Source organism: Megalobrama amblycephala, linkage group LG8 (assembly GCF_018812025.1).
Source record: "Megalobrama amblycephala isolate DHTTF-2021 linkage group LG8, ASM1881202v1, whole genome shotgun sequence".
NCBI classification, from domain to species: Eukaryota; Metazoa; Chordata; class Actinopteri; order Cypriniformes; family Xenocyprididae; genus Megalobrama; species Megalobrama amblycephala.
Window position 1 is genome coordinate 3345547 of NC_063051.1, and position 24309 is coordinate 3369855.

The 24309-nt window shown below is 39.2% G+C and overlaps 2 protein-coding genes across 8 annotated transcripts in view; one reads left to right on the top strand and one right to left on the bottom strand.

The window, feature by feature from the left end:
* Positions 1-24309, top strand: part of caskb (calcium/calmodulin-dependent serine protein kinase b) — a 50040-nt gene that overhangs the window by 13937 nt on the left and 11794 nt on the right. For 5 of the 7 annotated variants that reach the window (XM_048198743.1, XM_048198748.1, XM_048198746.1 and 2 more), the window contains exons 6-18: positions 6103-6205; positions 6338-6513; positions 7503-7625; positions 7780-7863; positions 10192-10291; positions 15319-15336; positions 15704-15825; positions 16606-16683; positions 19442-19522; positions 21363-21551; positions 22984-23062; positions 23136-23221; positions 24184-24252. In XM_048198743.1, coding sequence (XP_048054700.1) covers positions 6103-6205; positions 6338-6513; positions 7503-7625; positions 7780-7863; positions 10192-10291; positions 15319-15336; positions 15704-15825; positions 16606-16683; positions 19442-19522; positions 21363-21551; positions 22984-23062; positions 23136-23221; positions 24184-24252 — 1308 coding nt within the window. The remainder of the gene's footprint in view (positions 1-6102; positions 6206-6337; positions 6514-7502; positions 7626-7779; positions 7864-10191; positions 10292-15318; positions 15337-15703; positions 15826-16605; positions 16684-19441; positions 19523-21362; positions 21552-22983; positions 23063-23135; positions 23222-24183; positions 24253-24309) is intronic. The other 2 variants (XM_048198744.1, XM_048198747.1) reach the window with 1 other exon arrangement.
* On the bottom strand, positions 17-5996 carry gpr34a (G protein-coupled receptor 34a). The gene is made up of 2 exons (XM_048198750.1): positions 5217-5996; positions 17-2147 (listed from the first exon to the last, which is right to left on the bottom strand). Exon 2 carries the CDS (start codon positions 2066-2068, stop codon positions 884-886), a length of 1185 nt encoding a protein of 394 aa, XP_048054707.1. The 5' UTR covers positions 2069-2147; positions 5217-5996; the 3' UTR covers positions 17-883.

The window sequence follows — 24309 nt, forward strand, 5'->3', positions numbered from 1 at the left end:
CTGAAGACTCACATGTTCATCTTCATCATCTTCACCCATAAAACACGCATGACTTTAGTTCTGAGAACACTTAGAGGTTATCTCTAAGAGTAACAGATGAGAAGTGAATAGACATAAGGCTTTACATTTTTATTCTCCTGTCTGAAATATTCTTTATATTATTGTTTATATTTACAGTAAAGCATTTTTATCCAAAGCGTGTTGCATTGAAATCAAGGTGTGCGTGTTATTAGTTCATGCTTTCGCTGGGAATCGAACCCATGACCTTACAGTCTGAGCTACAGGAACGCAGAAGAAGTAGAGAAGTCAGTCGTGTGTAAGATGATCTTCAACGGCTTGTGTCCAGTAAGTCACTGGTCAGAGAGTGTCTGAACCATCAGGACGCGTCCCGTCCATCTGCGATTAAAGTGGGATTATTGTCAGATTGGCGCTTCAGCTGATCAGCTGTGTGTGAAGTTCATGAGATCACAGACTGTGTGTGTGAGAGCAAACCATCGCTGGCCAGTGATTACATTAAGAACAGCTCTGTTTTTATCAGAGGAGTGCAGTGACTCTGTTCCTCCAGTAGGGGGCGTCCTTCATCATGCGTAAGTCAGTGTTCATCACTGCAGCTGATGCTGCTTGAAATACATGAAATCTTGAAATAACTTTGAGTTTTTAACAACGTTGACTGTCTACAGTTGTGTCTGATTTCTTGGGCAAATCTAAAACCAGATGTTTAAGTGTCTCTTGCGGGTGTGGTATCCAGCCATATATCCCACACATGCTCACAGAAGTGAACTTTCTCATGCAAAGATTTCAAGCTAGTCATTGTTTCCCATGAGTCTTTTCCGTTCACAGCCCAGTTTGGCTGAGACTCGTCATCACACGTGGCGCTGCTGGGTCAGTTTGATAGGACAGCAGTCCGTGGACAGGGATCTCCGTCGGTGTTTAGGCATGCAGGTTTGGGGCGGAGGGTCGTAATGAGTCCCAGACTGCCTCGTGATGTGGCCAGCACTGCCGCCGTAGAGGCATGGGACAAGGATGCCCTCCGAAACTCTGTGGTCGAGCTGTTGGTGCTGGCGGGTTCGTGGTGCAAATGGAAGAACTGTGATAACGCCTGTATGGTGGCCTTCCGCACCGATCCCGAGAGCATGAAGTACATGACGGGATCCAAGCAGCTGTTGAGGGCGGAAAGCAGCAGCATGGCCTCGTTGGTGCGGTCCATGAGCCGCTGTGTCTCGCAGCTGACGTCTCTGAGCTGCGACGCCACGTAGACGCCCCTGAAGGCGTGATACGGCACGAAGCAGATGGTGAACAGAAGCGGCACCACGAAGGACTTCTTGGCGGTGCGGGCGTAGCGCGAGGCGTTGGGCAGGTCCGGTTTGTCCTGCGAGGCTTGCAGCAGCCGCTGGGCGATCCGTCCGTACGACACCAGCAGCACCACGAACACCAGCCAGAACACGGCCACCATGAACAGGTTGAAGTAGGCTTTCCCGCTGGCATGTTTCCTCTGCTTGTAATGGAAACATTTCCCGTCCTCCTCGTTGCCCTCGGCCAGAGCGATCATGGGCACCACCATCACCAGAGAGCAGCTCCACAGCAGGCCGCAGGTCACCAGACTCCAGCGGCTCCCCCGCAGCCAGCGCGGCCCGCAGCCTCTCTGAGAGCCCCGCACGCCGATGATCTTCAGGTAGCGGTCCAGGCTGATGAGGCCCAGCAGGGTGATGCTCACGTACATGTTCATGTAGAACAGGTTGCCCACCACCTTGCACATGCGTGGCCCCAGCGACCACACGTTCCCTCGAGAGTGGTACAGCACCCGGAAGGGAAGACAGGCCACCAGCACCAGATCCGCCACGGCCACGTTGATGAGGAAGACGCGCACGGAGTTTCTGCGTGAGTGCAGGAAGAGGAAGACCCACAAAGCCAGCAGGTTTCCTGCCAGGCCGAACAGGAAGATGAGCGAGTAGAGCACCGCCAGCGGAAGCCGCAAGCTCTCGTCTTCCAGAGGACACGAGCGGTTGGGCATCTGCGTGACGGCGGTGTGATTGTTGAAGTGGTTGGTCGGCCAGACGGTGCTGCTCATTGTGTGACAGGATGTTTTTTTGTTTTTATCCCTTGTTAGCGATTAGGCTGAAGTTCGCTGAAGTCTTTCCGCTCGAGCTCTGGAGAGAGAAACGGAGAAACAGACGCATTTTAATTGACTGTACTGAACAACAGGGGAAAATTCTGACTCGACCCAATGAAAATGAAAGGAGAGAACGCTCTGGTTCATCCAAACGCCAGTGTGAGAAGCGTAAATTATGGTCAGGCAAACGTCCCAGAAACACACTCTGATTTGGTGGTTGAAACGCCTCGTCCAGCAGCTGTCCCGGAGCACCTCGTCTCCTCTCAATTTTCCATTCCTTTTCTCTGGATCATTTTAACTTTGTTAAATTATTTAAAGAAAGCAGGAATAGCTTGGCAGCTCTTTTCTGGATGAGTGTGTGTTGAACGGGAGACCTTAATAAAACTGAAGGATTGGCTCCTCTTGCATCTTTCATGAATGTGTGTTTTGGGTCTGGAGGAGGTTCATGGCTCATTCTACAGCTGCACTGGGACTGTCATTCGCTCTGAGCTGCTCTCCGCTTTCTCCACCTCCATCTTGCACATTGTACAGAACTAAAATTATATATACTGTGTTGGGGTTATATTATTTACAGTACTGCTCAAAAGTTTGGGATCGGTAAGATTTGTAATCTTAGTTTCGTCTGTTCACCAGGTCTGCATTTATTTGATTAAAAATACAGTAAAAACAGTGAAATATTATTCCAATGTAAATCAGCTGTTTTCTATGTGAATATATAGTAAAGTGTAATTTATTCCTGTGATCAAAGCTGAATTTTCAGCATCATTACTCCAGTCTTCAGTGTCACATGATCCTTCAGAAATCATTCTGATATGATGATTTGATGCTCAAGAAACATTTATGATTATTATCAATGTTGAAAACAGATGTATATTTTTTTTCAGGATTCCTTGATGAATAGAAAGTTCAAAAGAACAGCATTCATCTTAAAAATGCTAAGCTTTTGTAACATTATACACTGCCGTTCAAAAGTTTGCGTCAGTAAGATTTTTTTATTTTTTTTAAGAAATGAATTCTTTTATTCAGCAAGGATGCATTAAATCAATCAAAAGTGACAGTAAAGACATTTATGATGTTACAAAAGATTATATTTCAACTTTTTATTCATCAAAGAATCCTGAAAAAAAAAAAGAAATATTGTGCACAATAAATGTTTCTGACACTGAAGACTGGAGTAATGATGCTGAAAATTCAGCTTTGATCACAGGAATAAATTACATTTTAAAATAGAAAACAGATATTTCAAATTGTAATAATATTTCACAGTATTCCTGTTTTTACTGCATTTTTAATTAAATAAATGCAGCCTTCTTTTAAAAACATTACAAATCTTACCAAACTTCTGAGCGGTAGCGTGTGTATATACATATATTCAGTTGCATGAAAAAGTTTGTGAACCGCTTGCAGAATCTGGGAAAATGTGAGTAATTTTAACAAAATAAGAGATCATACAAAATTCATGTTATTTTTTTTATTTAGTACTGTCCTGAGATATTTTACATACAAGATGTTTATATATAGTCCGCAAGACGAATTTATTAAAATAACCCCGTTCAAACGTTTGTGAAGCCTCATTTCTCAATACTGTGTGTGGTCACCTGATGATCCACGACTGTTTTTATGATTTGTGATGGTTGTTCGTGAGTCTCTTGTTTGTTCTGAGCAGTTAAACTGAGCTCTGTTCTTCAGAAAAATCCTCCAGCTCCTGCAGATTCTTCAGTTTTCCAGCATCTTCTGCATATTTGAGGGAGGATAAAGATGTCCAAATTCTTCTTATTTTGTTGAAATATAATTTTTTTTCATTTAGTACTGCCCTTCAGAAGCAACAGAAGATACTTCATGTTTCCCGGAAGACAAATCAAGTACAGTTTACCTTGATCTTCAAATTCCAAAAGTTTTCACCCCCCGGCTCTTAATGCATCGTGTTTCCTTCTGGAGCATCAGTGAATGTTTGAACCTTTTTTAATAGTTGTGTTTGAGTCCCTCAGTCGTCCTCAGTGTGAAAAGATGAATCTCAAAATCATTCAGTCACTGCTGGAAAGGGTTCAAATATGCAGAAGATGCTTGAAAACTGAAGAATCTGCAGGATCTGGAGGATTTTTCTGAAGAACAGAGCTCAGTTTAACTGCTCAGGACAAACAAGAGACTCATGAACAACCATCACAAAACACACAAACAGTCGTGGATCATCAGGTGACCACACACAGTATTGAGAATCAATGGTTCACAAACGTTTGAACGGGGTTATTTTAATAAATTCTTCTTGTGGACTATATATAAACATCTTGTATGTAAAATATCTCAGGACAGTACTAAATAAAAATAACACGCACTTTGCATGATCTCTTATTTTGTTAAAATTCAAATTCAAATTTTCACAAAATTATTTCACATTCACAAGTGGTTCACATACTTTTTATGCAACTGTGTGTACACACACACACACACACACACACACACACACACACACACACACACACACACTAATCACTCTAATCTTATAATTCACACTCTCTATCTAGCATGTACTTTTTTTCCGTTTTCTGTGCACTTCTGCTCTAGCGTTGTGGTATTCTGGTTTTTATGAAAGCGTTTCTCCTGTGAAGCTCTTCTGCTCGTGTGATTGTAATTTCACTCTGCTAAATGAACGTTTTCCCTTAATTTTTTTTATAATTATTTATTATCTGAGCTGTAAATGGTAAAATAAAAATGTTTATTTAACAAAGTTGGATTCAATTAACAGACATTTCAGAAATGATTTCATAACGCTTCACACACACATGATCATGAGGATGCTGTGTGCTTATTGCATGCTAAAATGGTCATTTCATACATTTAGCATAATTTTACTTATAACATTTTTCTATAGAAAGATTTTTTTTAATGTTTTTTAAAAAAAATGGATACTCTGCCAATTTTAGCAGTGACCTGCATATTGTCTGACTGTAGTATGAAGTACATTCATGTATGCATGCACATATTTTTCTCTGTCTGTCATTATTAGCGGCATCTCTGGAATAACACACACACACACACACACACACACACACACACACACAGAGTTTGATCTCAGACACACACAGATGAATTTGTGAATTCTACTCACAGTTTAGCATGTTAATTCCTTCAGTTGCACAAACCGCTGCAGCTGCACATTCATCCATTCAGAAGGAACACAAAGGTTTCAGTCTTTCTGTCAGATCCTCTTTCATTCCTCCATGAGTGTCTGATGTCTTTCTGCTTCCCTTCCAAACGCTCAGAATGCGCGCAGTCGCTGCGTGTGCTGACGCTCGCACTCTGTCTCTCTCTCTCTCTCTCTCTCTCTCTCTCTCTCTTTCTCTCTCTCTCTTTCTCAGTTCAATTCAATTCAAGTGTGCTTTATTGGCATGACAAAAACTATACATTTGTATTGCATGCATATATGTATTAACAGAAAAAAAGAAGAAGAATAATAGTAATATTTCTCTCTCTCTCAGTGTTCGACTCTTGAGAACACAGATGAAGCTCAGTCCTTTGACCCTCATCACAGCTTCACATTCATGCCACATTTCTATATGTTTCCTCCCATGGTTTGTGTTTTTTGTTGAAAGGCTACATATTTCATATGAAGGCTTTGTTCCATGTGTCTCTTCTCATCTCATAGTATCTCATGTGAAAGTGAATTCAGAGGTGATGTGAACATGTGGCTTTATGTAGGACGTGTTCAGTAGTTTCATAGTAGTTTTGTGCGTGTGCGTGCGTGCGACATATCAGGACTCAAATTTGTGGGCATTACCCCATGTCCCACTTTTCAAAAGGCTTATAAATCATACAGAATGAGTTTTTGAGAAAGTAAAAATGTGCACAGTTTCCTGTGATGGGAAGGTTTAGTGTTAGTGTAGGGGGAGAGAAAATACGGTTTGTACAGTGTAAAAGTCATTACGCCTATGGAACGTTCCCACAATTCACAAAAACAAACCTCTGTGTGTGTGTGTGTGTGTGTGTGTGTCCAGCCTCACTGTGTGCTGCTGGCCTCTAAGGAGAACTCGGCTCCTGTCAAACTGGGCGGCTTCGGGGTGGCGATTCAGCTGGGCGAGTCCGGTCTTGTGGCTGGAGGTACGTGTGCATTTGCACCTCAGAAAAAAACAATCATGTTTACAGGAAGTTCAGACGAGCAACCCTTTGCTCTGATTTCTTCTGAACCCCCTGGGCCTCTGCGTCTTTGTTCCTCGTGTCTCTCTCCTGTAGGTCGGGTAGGGACCCCTCACTTCATGGCTCCTGAAGTAGTCAAGCGGGAGCCGTACGGGAAGCCGGTGGACGTTTGGGGTTGCGGCGTCATTCTCTTCATCCTGCTGAGCGGCTGTTTGCCTTTTTATGGCACCAAGGAGCGTCTGTTCGAAGCCATTGTGAAAGGGAAGTACAAGGTACTTTTGCAGAAGCACCCCAATAACACTAAAGACACGTCAGACGTCATGTTTCATGTCAGATAAGGTCGTTCAACTTCTGTTTTGGTGATAAATCTGATGCTAACTCTAACACAGCATTACATGTGTCTATGGAGAAGTCAATCCCAGAATGCATTGTGAGGATTCTCCAATCTAAGATTGAGAGAAAAAGGCAGTACTGTTTAGTTTCATGCAAAAAAGAGATGTATGTAGGGCTGGGCGATTAAAATGATAACAGTAATTATTGCCATATAATTGTTCTCGATAAAATGATATCAAGTGTTCGATAAATTACTATAGAAACCATAAAGTTACATTTTTACCATGTTTATCCGTGGTTTTCATGATCTAAATGTGTGCTACTATGGATGACCAATGGTTAATTTTAGTAAAACATTTTACCATATAAAAATGAGGTTCTTAACGCTGTTTTTGTTAATGAACATCTACATCCCAACTCAAGTTACTGTCAAATGTTTCATATTTGAAACCATATCACCCGTTAACTCATGCAGAAAGTAAGAAACTGAATGACTAATGACTGAAAAAGTGTAAAGAGCTCAAAAACGTGAAGCGTTTGTCATGTTCTGACAATAAAGTGTGGTTTAAAACCACAATTAACATTCTGCTTTCTACAACTTTCACTTAGGAGCAAAAATCTGCCTTTAAACTTAAAAGCAGAAAAATAAACTGAATTTAAAGGGAAAACAAGATTATTTTTCTGACCTCATTTGCAGATATATGCTCTCGTTTTAAGCATAAACATTTGATAAATTTCTCAGTAAACAAGACTTAATATCTTCAGTCATTTCGCTATCTTGATTTAAGAATGTTTAGATATTTGTGCTGGAAAAGGACAGAAACACTGAGGAAGAACGTCACTTTTTGCAGTGCAGGCTTCAGAACGGCTCTAACAAACGGCCGCTGGATGAAGCTGCTGTGTAGCTCAGTGTGTGTTTGTTTGTCAGATGAACCCTCGGCAGTGGAGTCAGATCTCTGAGAGCGCTAAAGACCTGGTGCGGCGCATGCTGATGCTGGACCCGGCCGAGAGAATCACCGTCTATGAAGCCCTCAATCACCCCTGGCTCAAGGTTACAGACACACACACGCTCACTTCCTCTGCTATTGTCCTTAAAACTAACCAGTTATCATTTCTTCTCCTACATGAGCACACATCACTTCCTGTTTCTGTAATTCGAGCGCTGTTTTGGGTTCAGTTCGTCTCATGTTGTGCGTGTTGTGCAGGAGAGAGATCGCTACTCTTACAAGATCCACCTGCCCGAGACCGTGGAGCAGCTGAGGAAGTTCAACGCTCGGAGGAAACTGAAGGTATTTACTGTAATCATGTCGTAAAACACACCGCAGACATTCACCGTGTTCCTCAACAGCTGCCCAGCCCATTCACAAACATTTACTGTTAGATATCAGTCAAACACTGTGGTGTCTTTCCAGTAATAATCCTTAAATTGAGCCGTTTTCCAGTCAAGTCATCTTTATTCATTTCATTTATGTTTAAAAATCTCAGGGCTACATAAAAAGAAATAAGATGTTTCAGTGTTCATCTAAACACCATCTTCAGTTGTAAAAACACAGGAAGTAACTCTAAAAAAAATATACAGACAAGTCACATGATCCGCACACATGCAGAAGTCACATGACTACCAAGTTGTCCACATAGTATGCTGATGGTGTCTTAGAAAGTCATGAACCTACATAGACATTTATACAATACAGAATGTTTTAAAGGGGTCATGAACTGCGTTGTTTTATTGTTTTATAATGTTTCCTGGGGTGCACTTATAATGTTAGTATGATTTTTACATCAAAAATCGTCATAATTTAGAAATAAAAGGCATTTTTCCTTCCCTGATTTTATCCTCTGATTTGAGCGCTCTGTTTTAAGGGGCGTGTCTCTGAGACCTCAGTGTAAACGCCCACTGCTATGATTGGCTGACATCTTTGCATATGAAATAGCTCAGTATTACTCTCTCTTTTACCATGTTTACCACAGCTCTCAAGGTTAACTAATCATGAAAAGTGTTGATTACATTTAGATCGTGGCATCAAAGGTTGCAGTGATGATCATTGTAGTCGATCACAGACATGTTGTCGAGCTCATGAAAGCAGTGATCTCGTCATTGCAACTCAATAACGAATGCTTTCATCATAACTAACAGTGCAAACGTGATGTAACTAAGAGATTGGTTGAATAAAACGGGAGTTTTGGCGCGAGCACAGAACTCAGTCACTGATAAACTCTGTTTGATTGACAGCTCCAGCGACTGTAAAGGGAGCGTTCTTTGATCGCTTTCTATATATAATTTAATCACCATTTAAATAACAGATTATTTTCATCCTACTAAGAGAAACAAGGTGAAGTTGAGCGTTTAGTCGCTGGTTTGATTTACTGACACACAGACAAAGATCATGTGACTGTACATGAATCATTAATATCAGATCAGGCATTAGAATGAACACAGTTACTGACATGTTGTTGCATTACTGTCGAGTTCATATCGTAAAAGTCTGAAATGCGATTGATTTACCAAAGAATCCACAGTGAAATGAACCGAATACAAATAAATAAAGCTCAACTTGAGACATTCACATTGTTGAAAATAAATAACCTAACTCACAGGATATTCTTATAGTACGATGACCTCTTATATATCAAAAGCTCAAGGAAAAGTTGATTTCTCAATTCATGACCCCTTTAAAGCAGCTTCACTGTAATAAACAGGAAAATAACAGAATCAATGATGCAAACTTCAGTTCAAATCAAGATTCAGATTCTGCTGTAAAGCAGCTCTACAGAGTCATTATTCAGATCATCTGATAGTGTCAGTGCAGTCAGATCAGTAATATTATTGAATATTAAGTGTCTTTTAAACCCGAGATCCATTTCAACTAAACCCAGCTAATATGAATGTTTTGCTAATGTTCCAATTAGGTTCAGAAAACGTTATTTCTTAAATGTTCTCTGAATTTTCAAAACATCCATTCTTTTTAAAAAATGTTTTTTTCTTGGTCATGCAAATGTTAAGGAAATGTTACATTTTATCATTCTTCAGACATTATGGGAACGTTCATTCTGAATGTTCTCTGAACGTTCTGAAACAAACTTTTAAAAAATGTTTGGTGAATGTTTTTACATAAAACTAAACATTTCAGGTAAAAACATTCCATGAATAATTTTTAGATGATGTTTTTGTGCTAACATTCTGAGAACATTAAAGATGACTCTGAACGAATGTTTTATTAAATGACACCAGTAGTCAGAAGTGACTGATGGGAATCTGGTCATCCGGAGCCGCATTCGTTAACAGGTCGAACTTTACGACAGTTCTGGAGGTTTCAGGTTAATGCGAGTAAAGTTCTGGTTGACAGAGACAGACTGCCACATGAAAGCACGGGATGTTGTGTTCTAATACTTCAAACGTTGAGTCAGCCAGTGTCAGATGGAGCCGGAGGAATAGAGAGATGTGTGTAAAGGTGAAGACGTGTGGTTTGAAGATCTAACGTGTTTGTGAGATCTCTGAAAGGCAAATGTCAAATGTCTGCGGTTCAGAAAAATGATTTCATCAAAATGTCCATAATGAATGAATAAAGAGATGAAGTCTTTTGTGAATAAAGTGTGTGGGTGTGTGTGATTCGCAGGGGGCCGTCCTCGCTGCCGTCTCCAGTCACAAGTTCAACTCGTTTTACGGCGACCCTCCTGAAGACCTCCACGACTTCTCAGAGGACCCCACGTCTTCAGGTACGTCCCCGCATGAGAAAGCGTCACACGGAGCTCCACGTCCAGTCATTTCTTGATCTGCGTTTGGTTCATCAGTCACTGTGAAAGTCTAGTGAATGTCAGGTGACCTCATGTCTTCTGCTGCGTCTTGATGCTGCGCAGGGAAACCGTCTCAGTGTCACATGCTGAACGCATCATCAGGCTTTAGCTGTTCCGGAAATACTCGAGCAAATGGGAACGACCCATTAGTTAACATGAAATAACAATGAACAATAATTCTACAGCATTTATTAATATTAGTTCAAATTCATTTTTAATATTAACATTTAATAATACATTAAAACTTTATTAGATAAATCATTGTGAACTAATGAACAATTAACAATTGTATTTTGTTCAGAGTTCAGTACATGGACTGTTACGTAACAGTCGGGATCATTAATATGTACGCCCCCCAATATTTGCATATGCCAGCCCATGTTCAAGGCATTAGACAAGAGCAGCCAGTATTAACGTCTGGATCTGTGCACAGCTGAATCATCAGACTAGGTAAGCAAGCAAGAACAACAGCGAAAAATGGCAGATGGAGCGATAATAACTGACATAATCCATGATATCATGATATTTTTAGTGATATTTGTAAATCGTCTTTGTAAATGTTTCGTTAGCATGTTGCTAATGTACTGTTAAATGTGGTTAAAGTTACCATCGTTTCTTACTGTATTCACGGAGACAAGAGCCGTCACTATTTTCATTTTTAAACACTTGCAGTCTGTATAATTCATAAACACAACTTCATTCTTTATAAATCTCTCCAACAGTGTGTAATGTTAGCTTTAGCCATGGAGCACCATCAAACTCATTCAGAATCAAATGTAAACATCCAAATAAATACTATACTCACATGATCTGACGCATGCGTGCAGCGTGCATGACGAACACTTTATAAAGATCCATTTTGAGGGTTACATTAGCTGTGTGAACTTTGTTTATGCACTGTTTAAGGCAAGCGCGAGCTCCGGGGGCGGGGAGCGCGAGGATTTAAAGGGGCCGCAGCCTGATTCGGTGCATAGTTGATGATGCCCCAAAATAGGCAATTAAAAAAATGAATAAAAAAATCTATGGGGTATTTTGAGCTGAAACTTCACAGACACATTCAGTGGACACCTTAGACTTATATTACATCTTGTAAAAAAATGTTCAGTGGCACCTTTAAAATTCAGTTATTGTTCATTTCAACATTTACTAATACATTTTTAAAATCGTATCTGTTAATATTATTTAATGGAGCTGAGCTGACATGAACTAACAATGAACAGTTGCGTTTTTATTAATTAATGTTAACAAAGGTTAATAAAAACTGTAACAAATGTATTGCTCATTGTTAGTTAATGTTATAATTATGTCATAATTAATGTTAACTAATAAGTGTTCTGATGATCTGCCTTTAGTTTCTGTGGAAATTAATTAGCGTTCAGGTGTAAAAGTGTTCAGTTCTAGATGTCTGAACGCCGACCCATAATGCTCTTCACTGACGTGATTTTCACTGGAGTTGAAGGAATCAGGGCTACATAAATTTCACAATTTGATTTGATATCGATTCATTTGCATATATATCAGGTACAGTACATGTCAATTTTTCTCAAGGACATGAAATCTCTCTCAACTAATACTGTAAATTATACAGGAACCCCAGCAGGCACATCACTATAATAATACAGCCTAAAATGAACTGATTTTTTTAATATTTAAATTACACAAAGAAAGTTTTTATAATAATAACTTTTTAATGACATAGTTATGTTTTTACTTGGTTTTTGAAATATAAGCATTTAAATGGTGGCTGTCATAACATGCCATATTTATTTATTAGCAGTTGAAGCACTGATTGGTCAATTACATTATTCATGAGTCATTTCATTAAGTTCTGATGAATCATGTTTATTTGCTGCTGTCACTCGTAGGAAAGCGGAAGAGATGATCGTTCATGATCTGTCAGCACACATTAAAGACACAAAAACACATTTATTGACTGAATTTAGATGAGACTTCATATTAAAACTCTCAAAGCTTATTGAGATTATTGGAGGGAGGAGCTGCAAAGTTTATTCACTCATCAAATGCAAACGGCACAGACTTAAAGATTGATTATATGCATTTAGGAATTGATATCAGTTCATCAAAATGAGAATCAATTAAAATCGAGAAATCGATATTTTTAACCCAGCCCTAGTAGGAAGTGGACAGTGGCGCGCTCGGGTCTGTTCTGCTTACAGATGCCTAATGTGAAGATTATTTTTGCGGCCACCATCAGCAGGTCTAATGCAGAGGAAGTCTCTGGTATTGAGAAACAGCAGCACTTCTCTGTCGCAAAATTAAACTCTCACTTCCTGTAACGGTGTGGGGCCTGCGGCTTCGTCCTCCTCCGTGTTCTACTTTTCTGACTCTGCAGCGGTCGGAGACACAGAACAGCAAACTGTGTTTTGTAAAACCACGCTGACATCACTGCGTTTCCTGGGACATGAACACTGGAAGTGACCCGACGCCACCTGATCTCGGTCTTCATCTGTCATATTTACTGTCTTTATGTGTATGTGACCTGCGTTCAGATTCAGAATCATCAGATTTCAGTAAATGCGGATATATATTGATAAATATCATCGGTAACGCTTCATTTTAGGGTCTTTTAACTAGTTGCTTATTAAGCATGCATGTTACTAGAATATTGGCTGTTTATTAGTAATTAAGAAGCACATATTAATGCCTTATTCTGCATTCTTAATCCTACCCAATACCTAAACTTAACAACTACCTTACTAACTATTAATAAGCAGAGTTCATTGAGGGAAAAGTCGTAGTTCCCTACACTAAAGTGTGACCATATCCTCTGATTTGACTTCGTTTAATATTGACTGTGAAATTCTGCCCATGAAGCATAAAGTTTGTTCCTGTTGATCCACAGTGTTTCTGTTTCATGCACACTGCACACTAATCACTGCTCACTGCACACTAAACACTGCTCACTGCACACTAAACACTGCTCACTGCACACTAAACACTGCACACTGCTCACTGCACACTAATCACTGCTCACTGCACACTGCTCACTGCACACTAAACACTGCACACTGCTCACTGCACACTAAACACTGCTCACTGCACACTGCACACTAAACACTGCACACTAAACACTGCACACTGCACACTAAACACTGCTCACTGCACACTGCACACTAAACACTGCACACTGCACACTAAACACTGCACACTGCACACCGCTCACTGCACACTAAACACTGCACACTGCACACCGCTCACTGCACACTAAACACTGCACACTGCACACTAAACACTGCTCACTGCACACTAAACACTGCTCACTGCACACTAAACACTGCTCACTGCACACTGCACACTGCTTCAGAACAACACTGGCATTATTCCACAGAAACACACTGGTGTCATGTTGCATTGCATGTTTATTACGATGTTTAATTCAGTTTCGTGTTTGTTGGTCTGATCAGATTACGTATGTTTTGAGATGGTGGAGGGTCACGAGAAGTGCATTGCATTGTGGGATAGAGTGTCTCTTGCAGCGTGGGCAGGGTTCATGCAGACGCAGCTGGAGCAGTATGCTGGAGGCTCTGATATACTGATTCTTTGCTTAGGGGTTAAAAAACGGTGAAATACTATTGCAGCGATGCACTGTCAGTGAACACCTGACACATTTAGATGAATAAATATGTGCGGCACACTTTCCTCTTGATAACAGAATAAACACAACATAAATGACAGAGGTGAGAAACGGCAGTTAAAGATGTTTGCAGCAGCTCTGAGATTCAGCACTTCAGTCACATGTTTATTTATGCAGTGCTTTATACTGGAGCAGCTTTACAGTGTTAAGCATGAAAAACAGTGTCATTAGCCCCTTTCACACAGCAGTCCCTGTAAATTACTGTAAAATTACCAGAATGACTTGACCAGTAAATGCACAAAATGCTGTTCACACGAGCAACGGTGTTCTGGCTTTTTACCGGTAAGAGAGCGTTCACACATCAGCAGCAGAATACTGGTAAACTCTGTGATGTCAGTGATCGCATGTGATCTTTAAACGCTGCGCCGTCGTCTTCATTCGCCCGCATGAGGAGAAGCACTTTAGTTTCACTGTTCAATTTGACAACATTTTTTTTGTCGTCTGACTGACAGGCATGAGAGGATGATCAAACAGAACACGGTTTTGCTCTTAAAAACATGAGACGTTTTTGCTCTTAAAAAGCTGCGAGATGACGCGGCGGTCAAAGATAATCATCTAGCGCATATTTAAATAGAAAAACTATTCAAAAGCTTACTGTAAACAGCATCTCCATTAGAACCTTATGATTGGCCCAAAGCAGACTTCAGCGTTCAGACTTCATCCGTGCTCATACCACCGATCTTCATTCGCTCACACACACACACACACACACACACACACACACACGCACACACACTCACTCACGCACGCACGCACACACACACACACACATATTCATTCATTTACTGTTAATGTTAAAACTTCTCTTACTGGTTAATTGGCAGAACTAATTTACCGGGATCTAATTTATGGGTAATTTACCAGTAAAGACTGCATGTGTGAAAGGAGCGCTAGTGTCTCTTTCACTTACAATCACACCTTCAGTTTCTGCTATAAAGCGTCTCTCCAGTGTGTTCATGTTTTCACTCACATCTGAACAGAAGAAATGAACCAGAGAATATTTACACCTCAAAGAAGGCGGAGCCTTAGAGCCACACCCATCTATTACATCATCACCACGGACCAATGGGAGTTCAGAGGTGTCACCAGCCGGAGCGACGTTCACTGTTTTAAACTCCAAACAAACTTTGTTTTGGCCTGATTTTGTCACACTGAAGTATATCAGGGCCTCAGTGTGCTGCTGTGTGTGTGTGTGTGTGTGTGTGTGTGTGTGTGTGTGTGTGTCTCTTTCAGTAATCTCACTGAGTTGTTGTTGTTGTTGTTGTTGTTGTTTCTAATGCTGCCTGTACTTTAGGATTGCTTGCTGCAGAAAGTAGGTATCCCAGTAGCCTTTGCTTGCCACCCAAACAACCTCTTCCTCCTCATCTTCATCTGTTGTCTTGCATGTTCCTGAGTGCTGTCTTCATTTTCCACTGAAACACGATCAAACTCGACTCAGGACCATTAGAAACCACGATTCCTCTCATTTCTCCCACACACATGAACACATCTGTGCGTCATGTGATCCGTGCGATGATCTGTGACGTTCAGCTTCAGGAGCGTCTCAGCAGCTTCAGTGCTTCCATGACATGTTTCTGTATTCATGCATCACAGAGCATGAGTGTGTGACTGATGTGTGTGTGTGTGTGTGTGTGTGTGTGTGTGTGTGTGTGTGTGTGTGTGTGTGTGTGTGTGTGTAGGGGCCGTGTCTCAGGTTCTGGACAGTCTGGAGGAGATCCATGCACTGACCGACTGCAGTGAGAAAGATCTGGACTTCCTGCACAGCGTCTTCCAGGACCAACATCTGCACACACTGCTGGACGTGAGTTCTCACACACACACACACACACACACACACACACACACACACACACACACACACACACACACAGACATTTGATTTGACGGCTCGTGTTTCTGCCGCTGTAGATTGTGTTTCGCCAGGTTAACAATAGAGCTCGATATTAATGACACGGATCGAATCCATTAAAGCTTTAAACGCTCACTGATGGGAAATAAAGAGCGGAAATCATGTGACAGAAACTCAAGTTTATAAGCTCATCCTGCATGTTTGTCTGTTTAATTATTAATCATGCGTTTAATTACAGCAAGTTTGATTGGCGGCGGCGTCTGTTTCACGTCGTGACACACACTCTACCCACAGTCTAGACGCTAGTCAAATGTGTCGTCTTCGAAACTCCCGCTGAGCGCAGCTGACCTCGACTTTATTTTCCATCATGATGATGTCACACGTCTGTAAAAACCCTGCAAGATCGTCTGATTCACCAGATTCAGTGAAGATCTCTGTGTGTGTGAGGTTCAGCTTCTGTACGAGAGGAACGACTCATTTACTTTACTGTGTGTGTGTGTGTGTGTGTGTGTGTGTGTGTGTGTGTGTGTGTTTGAGAGAGAAACAAAAACAAGAAAAACAAGCAAACTTAGTTAAATCACCTTTATTTCTACTCCAGATTGTTTCCAGTAATAAATCAATGATGCAAACTTACTCAAATATGAGACAAATTCAACTTCTGCTGTAATTGATTGATTTGTGTGTGTTTCTGTTCTGTCATGTGACTGATGATCTGAACTGACTGTGTTTCAGCTGTATGATAAGATCAACACCCGCTCGTCGCCTCAGATCAGGAATCCTCCCAGCGATGCCGTCCAGAGAGCCAAAGAGGTTTGTTTCCAGCGCAGACTCCCCTTCACTTTCAGTCCTGAGGACGAGCACAGACCCGTCTCACACACACACACACACACACACACACACACACACACACACACACACACACACACACACACAGCACGAGTCCGATCACACGCATGTGCTGCCACGTCAATGTGATTACATGCATGAATATTGTCATGAGATTGCAGCATCAGCGTGATGTCTCTGCTCACTGTTAACACTGATCCATTATTTTGGAACAATATCTTACAGAACAGAAAAATGTGAGAGATGATCAAAATTAGACTGAAAAATGGAGATAATTACATATTATACATATATAAACTACCCATAATATGTAATTTACACTAAAAATAACATTGAGCAGAAACATGCAGACACTCGTGACGTTGCTCTTTTATGACTGACCAGTTTAAGTCATATGATATTGTTGTTATTATTATTATGTTATCTAATATGCTTTTGTTTAGTATGTGAACCACTTGCAGAATCTGTGAAAATGTGAATAATTTTAACAAAATAAGAGATCATACAAAATGCATGTTATTTTTATTTAGTACTGTCATAACTGCTCAGAACAAACAAGAGACTCATGAACAACCATCACAAATCATAAAAACAGTCGTGGATCATCAGGTGACCACACACAGTATTGAGAAACGAGGGTTCAAAAACTTTAGAACGGGGTTATTTTAATAAATTTGTCTTGTGGACTATATATAAACATCTTGTATGTAAAATATCTCAGGACAGTACTAAATAAAAATAACATGCATTTTGTAAGATCTCTATTTTGTTAAAATTACTCACATTTTCACAGATTCTGCAAGCGATTCACAAACTTTTTCATGCAACTGAATATATGTGTATATATATACAGTCAAACCAAAAATTATTCAGACATTTTTTTTATATATTTTTACTAGTGTGTACAGGACACTATAGTTCATTTCTGTAAGTGAGGATAGCAAAATAAAGTAAACTGTGACATATTATACCCAAATATTCTTCATACAGTGGACTACCAGTAAAATTGATAAAGATTTGGAACCAAAAATTATTCAGACACTTTGACCTGACCATGTTTTGCTGAAGTGTTATTTGACATAATTAAGATGATTTTTTTCTGACACAGTTTAACTCTGAGATCTTGTCATATTTTATTAGTGAATAAACTGTATTGATGAAAGAAATGTTCAAGGTGTCTGAATACATTTTAGTTTGACTGTGTGTGTGTACATACAGTACAGTCCAAAAGTTTGGAACCACTAAGATTTTTAATGTTTTTAAAAGAAGTTTCGTCTGCTCACCAAGGCTACATTTATTTAATTAAAGATACAGTAAAAACAGTAATATTGTGAAATATTATTACAATTTAAAATAACTGTTTTCTATTTGAATATATTTGACAAAGTAATTTATTCCTGTGATCAAAGCTGAATTTTCAGCATCATTACTCCAGTCTTCAGTGTCACATGATCCTTCAGAAATCATTCTAATATGCTGATCTGCTGCTCAAGAAACATTTAATGTGTACAATTGTACAAAATATTTGTGAACAATATTTTTTTTCAGGATTATTTGATGAATAGAAAGTTCAAAAGAACAGTGTTTATCTGAAATCTAATCTTTTGTAACATTATAAATGTCTTTACTGCCATATTTGATTGATTTAATGCATCCTTGCTGAATAAAAGTATTCATTTCTTTAATTTCTTTTCAAAAAAATAAAAATAAAAATTCTTACTGACCCCAAACTTTTGAACGGTAGTGTATAATGCTACAGAAGCTTTGTATTTCAGATAAATGCTGTTCTTTTGAACTTTCTATTCATCAAGGAATCCTGAAAAAAAAAGTACACAACTGTTTTAAACATTGAAAATAATCATAAATGTTTCTTGAGCAGCAGATCAGCATATTAGAATGATTTCTGAAGGATCATGTGACACTGAAGACTGGAGTAACGATGCTGAAAATTCAGCTTTGATCACAGAATAAATTACTTTGTCAAATATATTTAAATAGTACACAGTTATTTTAAATTGTAATAATATTTCACAATATTACTGTTTTTTACTGTATTTTTAATTAAATAAATGTAGCCTTGGTGAGCAGACGAAACTTCTTTTAAAAACATTAAAAATCTTAGTGGTTCCAAACTTTTGTACTGTGTATATATATATATATATATATATATATATATATATATATATATAGTACTGTGCAAAAGTCTTAGACCGCTTCGTTGTTTTAACAATGTTTTAATGAGCATCCATATTTATTTTTCAGTCTCTTTATTAAATACAGGAAATACGTACACGAAATGTAAAAGAAAATTCTGAACAAAATTGTTTCTTTAAGCAAAAATCAGTGTTTTAGTGTGAACTCCTGGACTACTTCCATTTTCTCAGAAATGAAACTGAGAAACTTCTCATCAGGTTTTAAAAGTTTTCTAGCCCTTTTCCGTTCCATTAGGTTTAAGAGAGCCTTTCCTATTGGTCAATTGTAACAGGAGGTCACTAAATTCCACTTTAGCCTATAGAAGCTGATTTTCTGATTTTTTTTTTTTTAATACTGCCTACAAATGTACTGTATTTTCTAATAAAGACAGACATAATTATATATGTTCATTATATCATTGCTGAAACAACATCTAATGGTGGCCTAAGACTCTTTTGCACAGTGCTGTATTATATTATAGATTTTTTCCTCATAAATGAGCTCAAGCAGCACTGCGGTCTCTCCTCAGGTGCTGGAGACCATCTCCTGTTACCCCGAGAACATGGAGGCGAAAGAACTGAAGAGAATTCTCACGCAGCCGCATTTCATGGTGAGTCGAAGTGTTCAGACGTGTCACTCGGTCAAAACCACAACAACTGTTTCGAGTTTAGTCACAGATGAGCCGTCTCCGTACGTCTGCATTTATGTGTTTAGCAGACGCTTACGGGTGGATTTGACTAAGCATGTCCAGGTCATATTTCACACCAAAATCAGTCGTGTATTTCACTGAATTTATATTTGTATTTATATTTTATATGTTTAACTGTAATACAGTCATGAAATTCAAACCAGCCTTTTATTATTAAACTTTAGCATCAATTAAATTCACTAGAAAAGACTTTACTAATGTACTTCATCATTTGAGTGTAATATTACATTTAAATAGTTTTAGAGTAATGAGAATTCTGCAGTGATGAAAATAATGCTGCAATGCAAGACGGTCCTAAAAACTGTAATAACGATAATATAATGATTTTGGTGTGAAATATCGCTGGTTTCGTGACGTTCAGCCTTTACTGTCAAACCACTTGAACTTTAACGCTCCGGTGAAACGAGCAGCTGCTTCAACAGCCGGCGAGGCTTTAATACGGCCCAGGCTGATCGGGATGAGGGTGTTTCCACGGAGACGGGATGGGGGGGGGGGGGTGATGATGTCATAGAGCGGATTGAGGGAAACGCTGGAGAGAGACGCAGTCAGAGAAAGTGCTAAAAGAAGGAAGATCCGCAGCTCGCTCGATCCGCACATGGAGTTCTACACACACGGAGCGAACACGGACACAGAGCGCCTGCTCTGGAAGACACGGGTGAGGCATTCTGGGAGAGCAGGTGCTTCCTGCAGCACTTTGAGGTTTATCCTGCTTTAAAGTGCTTTTATTATTCGGAGATCATCCTGATTATCTGCTTCAACTGACAATTATTACCTGCATTAAAATAATAAATTAACATATTCATGGATGATTCTTTGAAAAGGATTCTTTATATTATTACACTTTTTTTTAAAGTTAGTTGCTCTCATAGTCCAGACTGGAGAATATGCTTTTAATATTTAAAATAAGGTTCATTAACATTAGATAATTCATTAGATGAACTAACACACTTTTGCAGCATTTGTCAGTCCAGGTTAATAATTAATTCATGTTTGGTCTTGATGCATTAACTTCAGTGTTAAACGTGTGTACGTGTGTGCAGAAATATTACCGATTATTTATACACATGAGCAAAAATTTGTTATTAGAGTCACTTTACAAATGCAAAGCATTCATTTTGAAGTCATCTCAATTTTGCATTTAAGTTTCGGTGAATCTGCAGCATCAGTCTGAAGTGTTTCTGTCATGTGGTTTTGTTTTCCGCTCAGATGTGAGATGATCCTGCCTGTGCGATTATTCTAGTGACCGAATAAACAAGATACTGCGCGCACACACACACACACACACACACACACACACACACACACTCTTGTATATGTGGTTTATGGAGTTTCTCCATAGATTAAATGGTTTTTATACTGTACAAACTGTATATTCTCTCCTCTTACACTAACTGCACCCCTAAGCCTACCTAAAACTTTTTGCATTTTTTGAATTTTAATAAAAAACAGTTTAGTATTTTTTTTTTAAGTCATTTGTTTTACAAGAACACAGGAAGTAACACAGGAACCATGTTTATTTAGTAATGCCCGTGTCATTAAACCAATATACAAGAACACACACTTGAACTGTCATGAACCACAGATGTAATTTATTTTTCAGACACACCCTGCGGGTCTGTTGTTCCTCTGTTTGTGTTGTTATAGTCGGGCTAACTCTGTCAGTTGTGCAGATGATCCACAGATGCTGATGGATGTGCTTTTGTTCAGAGATGAGTTGTTGACGCTGCGGTTCCTGTCGCAGGCGATGCTGCAGACGCACGATGTCGTTGCTCATGAGGTTTACAGTGACGAGGCTCTGCGTGTCACACCTCCGCCCACATCCCCGTACCTGAACGGAGACTCGCCCGAGAGCATCAACGGAGACATGGACCTGGAGAACGTGACGCGTGTGCGGCTGGTGCAGTTCCAGAAGAACACGGATGAGCCCATGGTACTGAAACACACTCCTGTTACTGACTGACCGGTGCCAGAATGATGTGAACGACAACAATAGTGATAGCTTACATGAATGGGGCAAAAAACACGGAGCTCAAACTAAATATTATTTCATGAGTTTTTCAACACTGTTACTAAAATTTCACTACATTTTTGTTTTTTTGCACTATTTATTTAGATTATACATTATCTTTCAGAACACAAAAATATATGTGAAGGATGATTAAGAAGTAGAGCGATAAATTGAGTAAATTACATATAATTCATATGCATGTGTGACTCTGGAGCACAAAACCAGTCATAAGTCACACGGGTATATTTGTAGCAATATCCAACAATACATTTTATGGGTCAAAATTATCGAATTTTTTACTTTTATGCTAAAAATCATTAGGATATCGAGTAAAGATCATGTTCCTTGAAGACATTTTGTAAATTTCCAACTGTAAATATATCAAAACATTTATTTTTGTGAGTGGATATGCATTGCTAAGGACTTCATTTGGACAACTTTAAAGGTGATTTTCTCAATATTTAGATTTCTTATTTTTGCACCCTCAGATTCCAGATTTTCAAATAGTTTAATCTCGAACAAATATTGTCCTATTCTAAGAAACCAAACATCAATGGAAAGATTATTTATTCAGATTTCAGATGATTCATAAATCTCAATTTCACAAAATAGACCCTTATGACTGGTTTTGTGGTCCAGAGTCACATATATAAAATATCTATAATGCATATAAATTCACACAAAAAATAAAATGGTATCGAAACTCAAAACTAATTATCATAAGCTCGTGTTTTTGCTCTTTTATGACTGACTAGTGTTTCCAACTAAATATGACTAAATATAATATTATGAGCTGTTTTATTTTACATTGATTTTATGTGAGCTTTGCTTTTTTTCCTGTTGCCAAAAGGGTTTTTCTCGTTATTTATTGATCTTACAAAACAGAAAAATAATCAAGTAAAGTCAGTTTTATTTCTACAGCTCTTTATGCAATATATTGTTTCAAATGAGCTTGATAAATGGGAAAATAATCTGAGAGATAATAAAAAATGCAGTAAGAAATGAAGAAAAATGCAATACATATAAATTCACACAATAATAATAATAAAAGGAAATAAATAAAAACAAGTGCATACATTCTGAAACTCTGATTATATTGATTTCAGTCAATAAACACACGTGTACGTCAGCGTAATGAACTGGTGATGGTGTTGATGAAATGAGTGTGAAATACAACAGTGGATTGAATGTCAGTGCAACAGAATGTCCAAACTGTGAAACTCGAGTACATCGAGACCTTTGAGATGAGAGGCGCCAAAATCCCCACAACGCAGTTCATCTAGAACATGATCTTTGTGCTTTGAAAGCATGCCAGATCGCAGTGATATGATCAGGTCAAACTGTGTGTTCGCAGGGAATCACTCTGAAGATGAACGATCTGAACCACTGCATCGTGGCCAGAATCATGCATGGAGGGATGATCCACAGACAAGGTACCGTGACACCGTGTTTGTGCTTCTGTACCTGTGTGGTGCTGCCGCGCTCACGTTCGCTGCTGTTTTTCAGGTACGCTGCATGTTGGAGACGAGATCCGTGAAATCAACGGCATCAGCGTCGCCAATCAGACCGTGGAGCAGCTGCAGAAGATGCTGGTGTGTGAGAGCAGAACAAACAAGGGCTCCAACAACAAGACCCGTCATAGCGAAAGACAAGACTGAGTCACTGCTGTAGCCAGCGGTTAACTGTTTGAGCAAACCTGCGTCCCAAACAAACACTTCTCACCTCCTCTAACCCTCCTGCAAACACGGATGTTCTTTTCTTTTTCCAGCACAAATATCTAAATGCTCTTAAATCAAGATACATTTACTGGAGAAGCAAAGTTATATTAAGAAAAACTGGTCAAAATGAAGTGAGTTTGTGCTAAAAACAAGAACAAATATCTGCCGATGGGGTCAGAAAAATAAACTGAATTCTAAAGAAAACAAGATTATTTTTCTGACCCCACCGATATATTTATTTTTTCTTGTTTTGAGCATGAGGTCACTTCATTTTGATCAAATATCTTCAGTCATTTCTCTTCTCTAGTAAATGTATCTTGATTTAAGAATATTTAGATATTTGTGCTGGAAAACGAGACAGAAACAGTGAGGAACAACGTCATGTTTAGCATTTATCAGCTATAATCAACTAATTATCATAATGAGCAGAACAGACATCATAATCAGCATTTGTTAAATGTGATTTTTTTTAACATTCATAATTTATTATATTGACACTGAAAGCACTTTTGACATGAACAAGGTGAACAAGAACACACACATTTACTCAGTTCTCTAAACGGGAGAATTGCATAAACAATATTAGTCTTTTTATGCAACTGCTTATAAATACTCTAACCCTAAACCACACATGAAACCTAACACAAAACTTCCTGCATTTTTACATTTTTGTTAGATTTATCTCACTTCTGGGTACAAATTTGTTCCTAAAGTATAGTTATGTACACACACACACACACACACACGTGTTTGAAGAGGCTGAACTCTTGGTTAATGTGTTTTCAGCAGTGGTCGGTTTGATTCATGTATTCGTGTGTGTTTGTGTTTTCTCACAGCGTGAGATGCGAGGCAGCATCACCTTTAAAATCGTGCCCAGTTACCGCAGCCAGTCTCTGTCCTGTGATGTAAGTGCTTCCCTCAGAGCGCCACCCTCTGGTCACTTCTGTAATATCGGCTCACAG